We start from the raw sequence: 13,790 nt of genomic DNA on the forward strand, positions 1-13,790 counted from the left end.
GCCATCCCAGTGTCAGTATAGAAAACCAACTAATGTCCCTGCTTGATGGGCCGGCCGTTGGACAATTTTTTACTTTCATTTTTTTTTAATAAAAGATGGTGTTGGCCCACTGGGCAAATGCCCGGTCTATGTCCACCCCCTGCTCATGGATCTAAATCTATGAGGGGGAGAGTGCAGTGGCGGCGCTTCCTATAGGCGACATAGGCTGCCGCCTAGGGCGCCATCTCGAGGGGGGCGCCAGGATTGCGGCCAGAAAAAAAAAAAAAAAACATCAGCGAGTGATCTTCACAGGCTGGACTCGAACCTAGGTCACTGTAGGTGTTTTGCTGATTCGGTACGCCCCCATATCTGTTTGAGCGCCAGGACGCCGTTAGTGCCCCCCGCGCCCCGACGGCACCAGCCCAGGCGCGAGTGGCGCGTGTTGATAGGCTGCCTCGAGCGGCAGAATGGTGAGAGCCGGCTCTGGGAGTGTGAGTTGGGGGGTGAAGAAAGTCGACTTTCCTCATTAGGGGGGATTTTTTATTTATTTTTTCTTCAGACACGTGCGCACACACACCCTGACGTGCACACAAAGGTTATATAATCACAAAAAGAAAATGTAAAACCAAAATACCGTTGCCGTTGAAAAGGTTGCGTAGATGTTGTGGCAGTTTACTACAGTGCATGTTGCCCAGATGGTGTCCATAGCAACCTAAGTCTTTTTTCTCTTATCTTCTTACCAGCTTGTCACGGGCAGAAGAGAGGGACATTTAATGGTTGATGGAAAATCACATGGTCAGCGATCATTAAAAAGGATAGGCTTTTGACGGATGAAGTATGGAAAGGTTAGAAGGAATGGCTTTACCTTTGTGGTAAACCCGTTGCATATGTTCTGACTTGTTGAAATGTTTATATTTACATCGCGGTGCCCTCTTTTTTGGCCTCCCTCTACCATCCAATTATGAAGGTGTGCTTAACACTGTGGTGGCTTTATAAAAAAAGAAACAATCACAGTGTTCGTTAACAGGCTTTATGGCGTTAATGAAAACGAGCTTTTGCGTTAAATGAACACTGCACACATTACAGCACCATCAACTATCTTTGATAGATGTTTAATGTAAAGTCTTTGTCAGTGGGACCAGGAGATCATTTTAAGGTAGGTTTCTACCCATATTCTATACATTTTCTCATCATAAGACTTAAATAAAAGTATAAATAAATAAAAAGGTTAATAGAGACAATGTTAAAAATCAAAAAATCTGACTGATCATCAGGAAAATGTGTGCACCGACTAGTAAACCGGCTTAAAGTGAATTTGACACCTTAAGTGGGCCTGGCTAAAATAGAAACAGTTGTAATGGCGTATGATGAGTGGACGTGGCACATAATGGATTTTAAAGCCAACCGTATGGATTTCGGCAGATTCCAGTGATGACGAACCTTCCGGCCACCAGATGTAAATTTAGACCGAGGGAAGAAGGAGGATTTCGGAAAACCATCTCGACTCCGTCTGCACCGACTACGCACGCACACACGCACGCACGCACACACACACACACACACACACACACACACACGCATCCACAGCCAAAAGGGTCGTTGGCACCTCAGATTTAAGTTGCGGGGCGCAGGCCGGATGAATGATTAAAGTGAGTTTTCCCTCTGTTGTGTCTCGGCAGCGAGCTCAGGTACACAGTGTACTTGTAATCCATCCCTTAAATATTTGATGCTCTACAACCACGATTGGAAGGCTGCAACACCCGCCAGGCCCCCGCCTCCGCCCTCCCTCCCCTGGTGTTCTGGCAGCCTCCGTCACAGTTCCTCACCTGTGCCACTAGCCCTGGCAGGGGATTTGGGTCACCGCCATCCATGCATATTTCAGCGGACGGCGCAGCGATGTGCCAGGCCGCCGCCGCCTGTTCTGCTCCGACTCTCCGACCGCTCGCTTTCCTTCCTTTATTTAATTTTTTTCTCTCTCTCTCCCCTCTTCCCCGCCCTCCTCTCGGTTGGCGTGTCTTTTCTCTACCCAGCCTCTATTCTTTACCTTCTCCTGATGTCCTTTGATAGGCAGCTCAAAAGCCCTCCTCTAAAAAGACGCGTTCTTTCCTCTCCCTCGTAGCGGCTCTCTTGTCACTTGTTTCCTTCGCTGCGGAACCGGTAAGAGCTCACCTGGCGTGCTGCGCCGAGACGGGAGGTGAAGTGGAACAACACCACTTTCAACTGTGTAATTTATGCTGGTGGGGTTTTTTTTGTTTTTTGTTTTTTTTTTCCCCTTTCTTTCTTTTTTGAAAAAATCAACCATCCCGCAGAATTATACCCTCTCCCCCCTTCGTTTTCCTTTGTTTGTTTGTTTGTTTGTTTGTTTGTTTTAGTCTCCCCAATTAAGCACTTGCTGTTTGGTCGTGCTGTCAGGCGGCATTCAAACGTGCACGAGGGCTTCTTCAAATAAAACAAACGAAAAAAGTGCTAGAACCATCTCTGTAGTGTTTATTCGGGCGGTAAACATCATATTCATGCATTTACCAAGGCTGAATAGTACATTTTAGAGTTAACTATATCATTTTTGTTGGATGTTGGACTTTTGTTCCATTTAGATTCCTCCGCCATTAAACCACACCTTATATTCATATAAAATGGTTTCCATTCAGTCATTTTCACAGGTGAGCGGCTCGCGATGTGTCCGTCCCTAGAGAAATGGTGTCGAAAGATAGTTGACATAATGTAGAAGTATTAGTTGTGTGGAAGCCTGAAATGCCCTGCTATACTTTGCTGCGGGCAAGCGTCTAATAGATAACGACAATAATGAAAATAATAATCATTATAATAACTTTATTTATATCGCACTTTTCAAAAGGACATTATACAAAATGCTGCACAGCAGACATGATAAAAGGACGGAGTGACATGTTTGAAACAATCTGAAGTCAGCAAAACAGTTCAGATAAAAAACCCCACTGAAACATTAAAGTGGAAAATACAGTAAAATAAAAGCAAGGATGGGATAGGACTTTACTCTTTTCGCTGTGTATTTGTGTAAATTAGATATTTCTCTATCTCGTTGTGCATTTTAGAGAAGTGCATGTGTATAAGTACCGCGTGCGTGTTCCAGGGGAGGTCTTTAACCCCGGCGTTGTAATGCCTCCACTGTGGTTGCTCTCTGCAGCGAGGCCATCTGCTCGCTCGCCCGCTTCAGTTGTGGTGGAAAGGCGCGGGCCAGCTCCGTATCGCTCTTTCCCCTTTTTGTTCCTGCCCTTTCCTCTCACACTCCCCTCTTCCCTGTCTAATTTCCACCCTTTTCTCCGGCGTAGCCTCTAACAAACGTTTCCTGGTCATTAAAAGTGTTCCGGCATGTTTGGGTTGATTTTCGTTCTCTTTTCCCCGGGTTGGATGAGCCGTCACAATTATCACAAAACCTCCCGATCGCCAAAGGGTTTTGCAAAAATCGTTCTCCAATCGGTTTCCATCCAAATTTTTATTTTTTTATTTTTTTGTTTTGTATACTTTATTCATCCCTCTGGGGGGGAATGTGTTCTCTGCATTAACCCATCCTAGTATCGTGCTCGGGCCGGGGATTGAACCGCCTCTGATTGCAAGACGACCCACTCTATCCCCTGAGCTACTGTGCCCCCCACCCGCCGCCCACCACCCTCCAAATGGGTGGGAATTGTAAGGCAATGCTCGAAATGACGCAATAAAAAAGAATGTTTCCATCGGTCAGGTTGATTAGCTGTCTTCCCAAATTTAAATGTTTCAATATGCGTGGATTTTCTCCCTGAGGTGGATGTGATAGGGCGCCGTTATAGCAGCACCAAAATGAGCGCAAACGACGATTCGGATGCTTATCGCAATTATTCATCACCTTTATTCTACCATTCGGCGGGCGGCGGCTCAGGAGGTAGAGCCGGGATTGTCTAGCGATCGGGAAGATTGCCGGTTGGGTCCCCGGCTCCTCCCGCTCTCGTGCAGGAGTGCCCTTGAGCAAACTAACAAGCCTTGCACGGCTGCTGTCGCCATCGATGCGTGCACCTGAGGTGTGCACCGCAAAGGGCTTTGAGTTGTATGAGTAGAAAAGCGCGATATACAGTTAGTGCACCCCATTTACCATATGTACAACAATAACTTACCACGCGATTACTTCAGTTGATTTATTTCCATACAACAAATCACCTAAAAGTTCTCGATCGCGACAGCCCTGAAAGAATGTGTATTTATTTATTTTTGCCCCCTTTTCTTCTTCTCCCACGTCCCTGCCCGTGTCTTTTCATTTCTCTGCCTTTATTCTTCCCTCCGTGATGTCAGTCCGCTCCTTGTCGTCCTTCCTCATTATTGTCTTCCGTGTCGCTCGGTCCCCCTCTGCCGTTTTTGACCCCCCCACCCCGCGTCTTCATTTCTGTCCTTTTTTCTTCGTCTGTTTTCTCCCTTTCCTGCCTTTCTTTATCGCTCTCTCCATCCGACCGTCTCCCCCATCGATCTCTGGAGGAGTTGGGAAGAAAGAGAAATAGATACTTCAGATTGAAATACTTCAGAGTGAAACACGCACGCACGCACGCACGCACATACAAACAAACACACACGCACACACGCACGCACACACAGCCCTCCCCTCAGATAGATAGACAGACAGGGACCAAATTATCCCTGTTGCATGAAGCATGAAATTAACAAGTGGCTCAGTGTGGCAGCATTAGCATGGCTGTTAAAGTCAGACCGTGATTCTTTCAGCTCTAGGATGTTCCTTCACTCCATCAGCCGCCAGCTCCAAAGCAGGATAATATATAAAAATATTATATATATATATATATATATATATATATATATATATATACATACATACACACACACACACACACACACACACACACACAGACCAGCCACAACATTAAAACCAGTGACAGGTGAAGTGAATAACATTGATCATCTGGTTCCAGTGGCACCTGTCAAGAGGTGGGATGTATGAGGCAGCAAGTGAACAGTCAGTTCTTGAAGTTGATGTGTTGGAAGCAGGAAAAATGGGCAAGCGTAAGGATCTGAGCCACTTTGACAAGGACCAAACTGTGACGAGTGTCCATGTTGACGAGAGAGAGAGAGAGAGAGAGAGAGAGAGAGAGAGAGAGAGAGAGAGAGAGAGAGAGAGAGAGAGAGAGAGAGAGAGAGAGAGAGAGAGAGAGAGAGAGAGAGAGAGAGAGAGAGAGAGAGAACTCTGGTGCTGAACTACTCTGAAAGATATTTATTCTACCAGCAGGCGGTGAGAGCGTTGCAGGCGGTTTCTCAACGTCGTCGTTGAGATTTCATCACATTGAGATCTTTGTGGTCTGAACAAATGGTGAGATCATGTGACCTCAAATGACACCCGGCATGAGATGAAAAGATTACTGGGAGTCTTATCTGGGGAAAATGCTGAATACGATACCAGGTGGAATTGTGTAAAATTCCAGATTATTATCGTCATTATTTTATCTATTGTTATTTCGATAGTGAATTATGCTGTGTGTGTGTGTGTGTGTGCGTGTGTGTGTGTGTGTGGGGAGGTAGTCCCCTTCTACCCCCCCATCTGCTATCATTGTAATACTTGGCCCTGTGATAGCCCACACAGTAGGACGTGACCCACACACACACACTGTTCCTCTCTTACTCACTGTCTCACAACACACACACACACACATTTGGCCAAGGCATCAATATTTCATCCTCCTCTCTCTCAATAAAAGCTCACCTCTCTGTAGTCACTCCCTCCATCTGTCTCCTCTCTCTTCATCCCTCTGCCCCCTTTCTCCCTCTCCCTCTCTCTCTCTCTCTCTCTCTCTCTCTCTCTGGCTGCATATCTTTCTACATCACCTCTTTTTCACCCCTCTCTTTGAATCATTCTCTTCATCTGCGGTGATTACTCTCACTTCACCCCTTTACCCCCTTCATCCACCCGCCCCCCTCCCTCCCTGACTGGGTGCGTTCTCTTTTTAAAGTCTGCACCCTGCCGAGTTCTCTCTATATAACCCCCCCCCCCCCCCCCCCACACACACACACACACACACACACACACACACACACTGTTCCGTGTGTGTGTGTGTGTGTGTGTGGACCCTTTTGTAAACTATCCCTTCTTCTAGTTTTCTGCCTTGCCCAGTAAATCCAGCTCACCAGTGACCCAAAGTGTGTGTGAAGATGTGCGTGTTTCCAGTATGTGTGCGTTTTGGAACTAGTTTGGGGATCCATCATGGATAGTACGCTGCGTAATATGGAAAAGTTTATGATTATATGATAGTCGCAGAATCTGCTGGTACGTACTGTATAAGAAGCCTAAAAAAGTAATCCTAAATGTGTAGCTCTGAATGAGAATTGATGAGATCTTAATTTGAATCCAAATATATAATCTGATCTTATTTATCCATGTATTTATCAACCCTTGGTCCTTTCTGACCCTGATGCTGCCAGGAGCGCACACACACACACCGACACACACACACACACCCACATACACACACACACACACACCGAATAAAAAGTTTTGAGACATTTAATCTTTTGAACATTTAAGCTTTTTAATCTCCTGTGAAATGGTTGTAGAAACATTTACCTATATTCACAGTTGTGGCACGCATTAATTACCTCTGCTGAACTATATCACACCCCACAGACACACACAGACACACACACACACACACACACACACAGACACAGACACACAGAGACACGCGCACACAAATCCACTCACAAATTAGACGCAAATGATGTGGCTCGAAGTGCTAATCCTATGTGCTGTGATCAGGTTATTAGGCTTAGAAATTCTCGAACACTCATGGCTGATTTCTGCCAAACTCACCACACACACACACACACACACACTCGCACACACACACACTAAAACACACACTAAAACACACGCTAAAACACACACTAAAGCCTCTTTCCCACATGGAAGCTGTAACATTGCTGGATGTAAAATATCGGCAATAGGTAGTCATTCCAATGTTGGTGTCCTTTGGGAAAGGGTCCGTGTGGATTCTGTTCCCACATTTGACGACCGTTCCGCATACACTGCGTCATCCTCGCGTGAGAGGTGTCTCATCACGCCAGACTAGGCAACAGAATCTCGCTTTCGTTTTTTTGTTTTTTTTAGACCAGCGCTTCGCTCTCCGTCTCCCTCCGGGACGGCGGGCAAGCGAGGCGCTCCTGCCCGATGTCCCCGCGCCGCACCCCTCACTCTAAAAGACGTGTCGAGGGTCTGAGCGCCATTTTTAAGAATAAAACGAATAATATTTAAGAATATGAAGACCTGTCTCTGTAGCGACGGGACGTGTTTCAGTTTCTCGTCTTTGCAGCCACGAGCGCCACGGTTCGGATCGGACTCTGCGAAACAAATATTCGTTTAAAGCCACTATTTGCGCTTTATTTGGATTCGGCTCCACCCCTACTTTCAGGAAATCTGATGCTTCCATTCCCACACACTTCCATTCACAGCCACTCTGGCAATTTGCCGGAAGTGACACTGGGTCGAGAGTGGGGAAATCTACAGAACATCAACACCGGATCCCTTTCCCACATGATGCTAATATGGAGCACTGCCAGTAGATTTACGGATTTCAGTGCAAATGGGTTAGGAACTTGAACACACACACAGACACAGACACACACACACACACACACAGACACACACACACACACTCTCTAAAAAACAGACACACTCTAAAAAACAGACAAACACACACACACACTTAAACACAGACAAAAAAACACACACACACACACACACACACACTCTAAAACACAGAAACACACTCTAAAACACACACACACACACACTCTAAAACACACACACACACAAAATGCATGTACACAGAAATGCGATTCTGTTATCTTGTAGATTGCAGACGAAGTTTGAAAAGTTTGTCACGCGGCTAACTTAATTGTTCCATCAGCTTAAAACAGTGTGTTGGTCATCCCTGGGCGTCAACCCTGGGCTGCCTCACCCCCTCACCCCCTCAACCCGTCCCCTCGTCACTGCTCTGTTTGTTGTCCCAGGCGACGCGCCGACGCAGCACTTTGGAAACAAAATCGCCACACTCCTCTTTTTTCTCTCTCTCCGTCCCAGTCTTTCTTTATATCAGTCTCTCTTTTTTTTTTTTTTTTGTCTGTCTGTCTTTCGGTCTGTCTCCCTGTCTATCTATTAACTATGTTACCATTTATCAGTTCATCATTGTTCTATGGCTCCTTCCCTGTCTATCTCTCTCATCCTTTGTCTCTCTATCTCTTTCTCATCCCCTAATCTTCTCCTCTCCTCTGCCTTTATCCACCCCTCTCTCTCTCTCTCTCTCTCTCTCTATCTCATTTCATCCCTCATCCTCCTTTGATCAGCTTTGCCTGCAAGTCAGCGTCTTGCCTGTCTCTCCCAATATGGCTGCCCTGACACAAGGGGGCTGGAGAACCATGCGCAAGAATTAGGGGGGGCGGGGGGGGGGTGGGGGGGTGTCGAGTTTGACAAAGTCACCTTGACTCCAGTGCAACTATTTTTTTCTTTTCTTCTATCGTGCTTCCTAATTGTGAGTGAGCCTTGAGCTGTGGCTGCGCCGTGATGAACTGATATAGCGCTGAAACAGAGATAGAGGGGGGAATTGAAGGATGGTGATGCAAACGAGAGGGAGGGAAAGAGAGAGAGAGGGGGGTTGCCATAAACATGCACCGACAGGAGTAATCCAGAGAGGCATGGATGGTGGTCGGTAAAGAATGTGTGTTGTTAGAGAAAAAGGTAGAGATGTGACTGGAGCCCCTTTCACACCTGCAGTCTATCCCAAAAATGTACCAGAAAATTTCCTGCACGGGGTCATGTGTGAGTGGAAGCAGGGATCTTCCGGTATATCTGCTCCGGCAATTTTCCTCCTCAAGACCTCGTCCTGTGAACTTCTCAACGGCTGCGAATGCAAATGTGTGTGAATGGCAGCAGTATGCTGCAATATGCTATCGGAAAAGCACAAATAGTGGGTTTTAACGAATATTTATTTCGCACAAATATTTAACTGTTAACGGTTTGTTTTTGGGAAGAAAATAAAAACATTCGGAAAAAGGGCGAGTCTCAACCGTGGCGCTCGGCTGCAAAGACAAGAAACTGAAACGCGTCCAGTCTCTATGTAGATGGGACTTTATATTCTTTGATATTTTTATTATATTATCTTCTTAACATTACCACTAAGACCCTCAATGTGTCTTCGAGTTAGGGGTGTGGTGCGGGGACATCGGGCACAAGCTCTTCGCTTGCCCACCGGCTGCACCGCAGACCCGGTGGAGAACATTCCTTCTCCGGAGGCAGAGAGTGTAGGACAGGTTGAAAATGAGCAGAAGTTGCCAGTGTTGGCATTGAGATTTCGAGAAATTTTTGGAGAGAGAGAGAGAGAGAGAGAGAGAGAGAGAGAGAGAGAGAGAGAGAAAACTCTGGTGCTGAACTGCTCTGAAAGACATTTTATTCTACCAGCAGGCGGTGAGAGCGTTGCAGGCGGTTTCTCAACGTTTCTCAATTCTCCGAGAGTTTGGTGTTTTGGTGTTAAGGTTGGGTGTTGATGAGAAATGGAAGTTAAGATGCAGCCTGGCTGAAAGACATTTGATTTGCGGCGCTGGAATCAGCGGACGGGATAGGTAGGATGGATGAAACGGAGAGAGCCGTAGACAGGGATGGAGAGAGGGCCAGCCTTTTGGAGCAAGATGTGGAGGAACGAAAGGCGGGGGAAAGGAAAGGCTCTTGGCCTGGATGTTGGAGGCGAGTGTTTGTTGGCCCGGGCTGGTTCCATATATCAAAAGGCCTTTTATTGGCTGGAGGCTTAGAGCCTCACATTCCCAAACGTCCAGTCCGGTGCTGACTGTCTCTCTTGTCAGTCGGCAAGCGTTTAAAATGACAAATCTTGAAATGTCAACAATAGAATATGCAACTTTTAAAACCACTGCTTGTTTATCAATTTAATGGAGTTTGGCAGAGTCAGTTTTGTAATGGAATATCAGAATACATGGATCAAATTTGTGCAATGGTACAAAAAACCTATTGGGAAATAAATGGGAAAAGTACTGGTACTTGGTGCTGGATATTTGGGTGTTTGGTATTCGTCCCAGTGTGTGATGAAATTCTGCGGTGGAGCCCAAAGCCCCCAGTGCCTCAGTAGAAGGCGGCGTTGTGATGTTTTTGCATTAGAAGGCAGCTCTGCGCTTAGCACCTCCATCAAGTAGACACAACACAGAGCGCACGGACAGAATTATTCATGACTTCACGCTGCTACTTTGATTATTTCGTGTGGCTGTGGACGTGTAATTGTTAGACCTCATGTGCGTGGTGAGAAGGGCCTGTCGAAAAAAGGGGGTGTGACCGCATGCGCGATCCACCATTTAAAGTGGCAGTCCATAAAAATTGGCTGTTTTGGGCGGATTACTATACAGGACTCGGAATTCTGTTCTAAACGGTCAATGTTTAGTTGTTGTTGTTTTTTTCCCCCCAACACTCGGGTTCATCCTCAGCGCTTTTTCGCCTCCAAGGTTTGCCCTCCTCTGATCAATTTCTTTATTTTGTTTTTTGTCTTGTTCACCTGAGGTGGTTGAGGATATTTTTTTATCCCAATGTGCTGTTCTATTTAGTGACTTTTGTGAACATCCACATCCTCAGTACGGACCACATCTAGCTACCCTGCTTTATCAACTGCACCCCGCCACCAGCGGTGGGAGCAGTATCTAAAGGAGCTCATCTTTACGCAAACACATCCTGTAGCTGTTTCTCATTGAGTACCAGCTAAACGATTCCGGAATACACATCTCATGGATTACCACTTTAGCACAACCCCTGGTTCCTTGCGTTGTCTGTTATTGTAGAAAGTCATCTTGAATATGCAGATAACCCGATACCCCCCAAACAGGCGAAGTCAGCAGCACTTTCACCTCCGCCTTCACGTCAGCGCGCCCTCTCAACGCAGAGATGCGCGCCTCTCCGTTTTGCCTTTGGGCGGCTGTGTTTTCAAAGCCACTGTAATTATCCTGCCTCTTATGGGCCGAGGGAGGGTAATGAAGACGGAGAGAAAAGGACGTCTGATTCATTGTTCGCTCTCTCTCTCTCTCTCTCTCTCTCTCTCTCTCTCTCTCTCTCTCTCTCTCTCTCTCTCTCTCTCTCTCTCTCCCCCCCCCCTCTCTCTCATCCTCTTTTGTACTGTGTTTGGTTGATTCCTTGGTATGGAAATTGGTGTTTATTTCACCCTTTAGGGCCTATTTTCTTGTGTAGTTTATATTAGTTTTTTTTATTATTATTAGTAATGCTAATAATAATAATAAAAATATAAATATTTGAGATTACTATATTTTTATTACTAATATTTTTTTATTGATTTGTTACTTTATTTATTTATTGCTTTATTCATTGATTTTGTCTTCCAGTTTTCAGTGCTTGTGCCACTTGAATCAATAGATAAAAAAAATTAACAAAAATAAATACATAATAACCGATCTCGATTCAAAGGGAGATGAGAAACATGTGAATGGGGTGCAATACGAGGTTTAAAAAAAGAAGGGATTTGTCATTTTGTCTCTTTGACTCTCTCTCTCTCTCGCTCTGCCTTTAAGTCTCTCTCCCTTTTTTGTCTCACTCTTTTTGGCTCTCTCTTTGTCTCTCCCTCTCCCTCCGTTTTTTTTTTTTTTTTCTATTTTCAGTTCAAACGTACTTTATTTGCATGACAAAAGATCTATTTCTACTGCTGAATAGTGAAAAATAAAAAAAACACACATTACAGGGAATTTAACATTAAGACAATGGTAAACACAACTTTCTGAGCATTTCAAAATTCTTAACTTTCTCCCTCTCCCTGTCTCTCTCTCTCCAGGCTGAGCCAGAGGGTTTCTCTCATTTCCACCTGTATGTGTGTGCGGCGTTCCTGGTGCGATGGAGGAAAGAGATCCTGGAAGAAAGAGATTTCCAGGTAACACACGCACACAACTGGGCGATCACATTGGTCCCAAAATTGCTCATTAACATTAATTACATGCGTGAGCAAATGCGCACACACACATTCACATGCATTGGGCCAGAAAAACACATTACCGACTACTCGAAATAGTAGTTATTTGTAGTCATTTGTATTGTCTGATTAGTATTGTTACTATTGGCATTGTTTATTATATAATGAGCGATGATTTAGACCTGTGATTTTAACCAATTCAGCTGTCAACGCAGGTTGTGTTTTTTTCCCCGATTTAGATAAACACATTCAGCCAATCAGACAAACGTATTGTATAAATGTATAATAAACAAACACAAATGAATACAATCTGTCACTTGTGACAAATAATCTCTTGAACTTGAACTATACTGGCTTACTGTCTTGCTACCGTTCCCTTACACACACATACCATATTGTGCGAGAACACACACACACACACACACACACGCTGTTCCTCCCTCATGCGCACACGCACACACATGAAGGTGGCCTACATGTTTTCCTTTTACACCCGCTTGCATCTTCTTACATTCACACACACACACACACACACACACACACACACACACACACACACACACACACACACACACCCTCGCACGGTGTGGCTCCCTGGTCATTACCTCCCAGGTTGAGTGCTGGGTGTGACTGTATTAGCAGATGACAGCAGACAGCTGCTGGAAGGTGACTTTGGTAACCAGCTCACAGAGGGGAAACCTGGCCTCTTAGTGCGAAACACAACCCTGTGTCACCACACACACACACACACACACACACACACACACACACATCTGCCGTCCTCCTCCAATGTCCCTTGCATGCGCTCATCTGTTCTCTTCTATCTTCTATTCTCTTTTCAACTCCCCTTCTCTGTTCCTCTGTTCCACTTTTTTCAGCCATATTTTTTTATGTCAAGCGTTTCATCGAGTCTTGCTGTGTTTTGTCCCCCCCCCCCCTTATTTTGACAGTTTTATTTCATTTTAATTTGTCATGTGGGACATACGTGTGTGAACAAGCGTGTGTCGATTTAGGTTATGGTACCCACTGATACTGTGTTATCGCCCTAAGCGCGTACACAAGCACACACACACACATGCACACACACACACACTCTCTCAGCTCACCCTCTCTCTTTCAACTCGCAGAGTTGTGCTGTGTGCCTCGTGTGGCAAACAGACTACCAAGTAATATGCCAAGGGCGAAGCATCGCTCCTCCTGGAGATGAGAGGAGTGTGGGGGGGGGGGGGGTCTGCATGGGGTATGGGTTTGGGGGGTGGGGGTGAGAGGGTAGCAGAACAAGAGTTGCAGCAAGAGATGGAGGTGGGAAGTTTTCAAATATTCAAGTTAAGAAGATAAGTGTTGATCAGGTGTTTAATATAAAAAAAAAAAGTTACTGCTACTAGTGCTTATACTACTTCGACCACCAGTACTTACAAAAAACGAATAATATTATTATTTGGTTTATAGAATAAACTATAAGTATTGCTATATACTATAAAGTGTGTGTGTGTGTATGTATACATACACACACATAATAATAATAATTTATATATTGTAAAATAATTATAAAATATAAATTTTAGCCATAATTAAAGCGTGGAAATACATTTACAAAACAACATGAAGTGGCCGTTGCACTTTGAGTCCAAAATGAGCAAACAAACAAACAAAATACAAACAAAGAAAGAAATGCCGTCACCCCAACAACCAGCCTAACAAAACATTTGCGGCGTTCTGGGAAACAAGCCGACTCGCCCCGATGGAAGGGACACCCGCCCAAATCATTCCTGCCGCTCCCTAGAGGAACATAAAGCATAAAGGAGATGCTAAGCCGAGGGTAAAGGTTCCAAGGAGCCTGGG

At 45.2% G+C, this 13,790-nt stretch overlaps 1 protein-coding gene across 2 annotated transcripts in view; it reads left to right on the top strand.

The window, feature by feature from the left end:
* tbc1d22a (TBC1 domain family, member 22a) overlaps positions 1-13,790 on the top strand; it is a 163,981-nt gene that overhangs the window by 131,335 nt on the left and 18,856 nt on the right. For both annotated transcript variants that reach the window (XM_080022691.1, XM_080022690.1), the window contains exon 13: positions 11,814-11,909. In XM_080022691.1, coding sequence (XP_079878817.1) covers positions 11,814-11,909 — 96 coding nt within the window. The remainder of the gene's footprint in view (positions 1-11,813; positions 11,910-13,790) is intronic.

Source organism: Zeus faber (genome assembly GCF_960531495.2).
Source record: "Zeus faber genome assembly, chromosome: 21".
Classification (NCBI taxonomy): domain Eukaryota; kingdom Metazoa; phylum Chordata; class Actinopteri; order Zeiformes; family Zeidae; genus Zeus; species Zeus faber.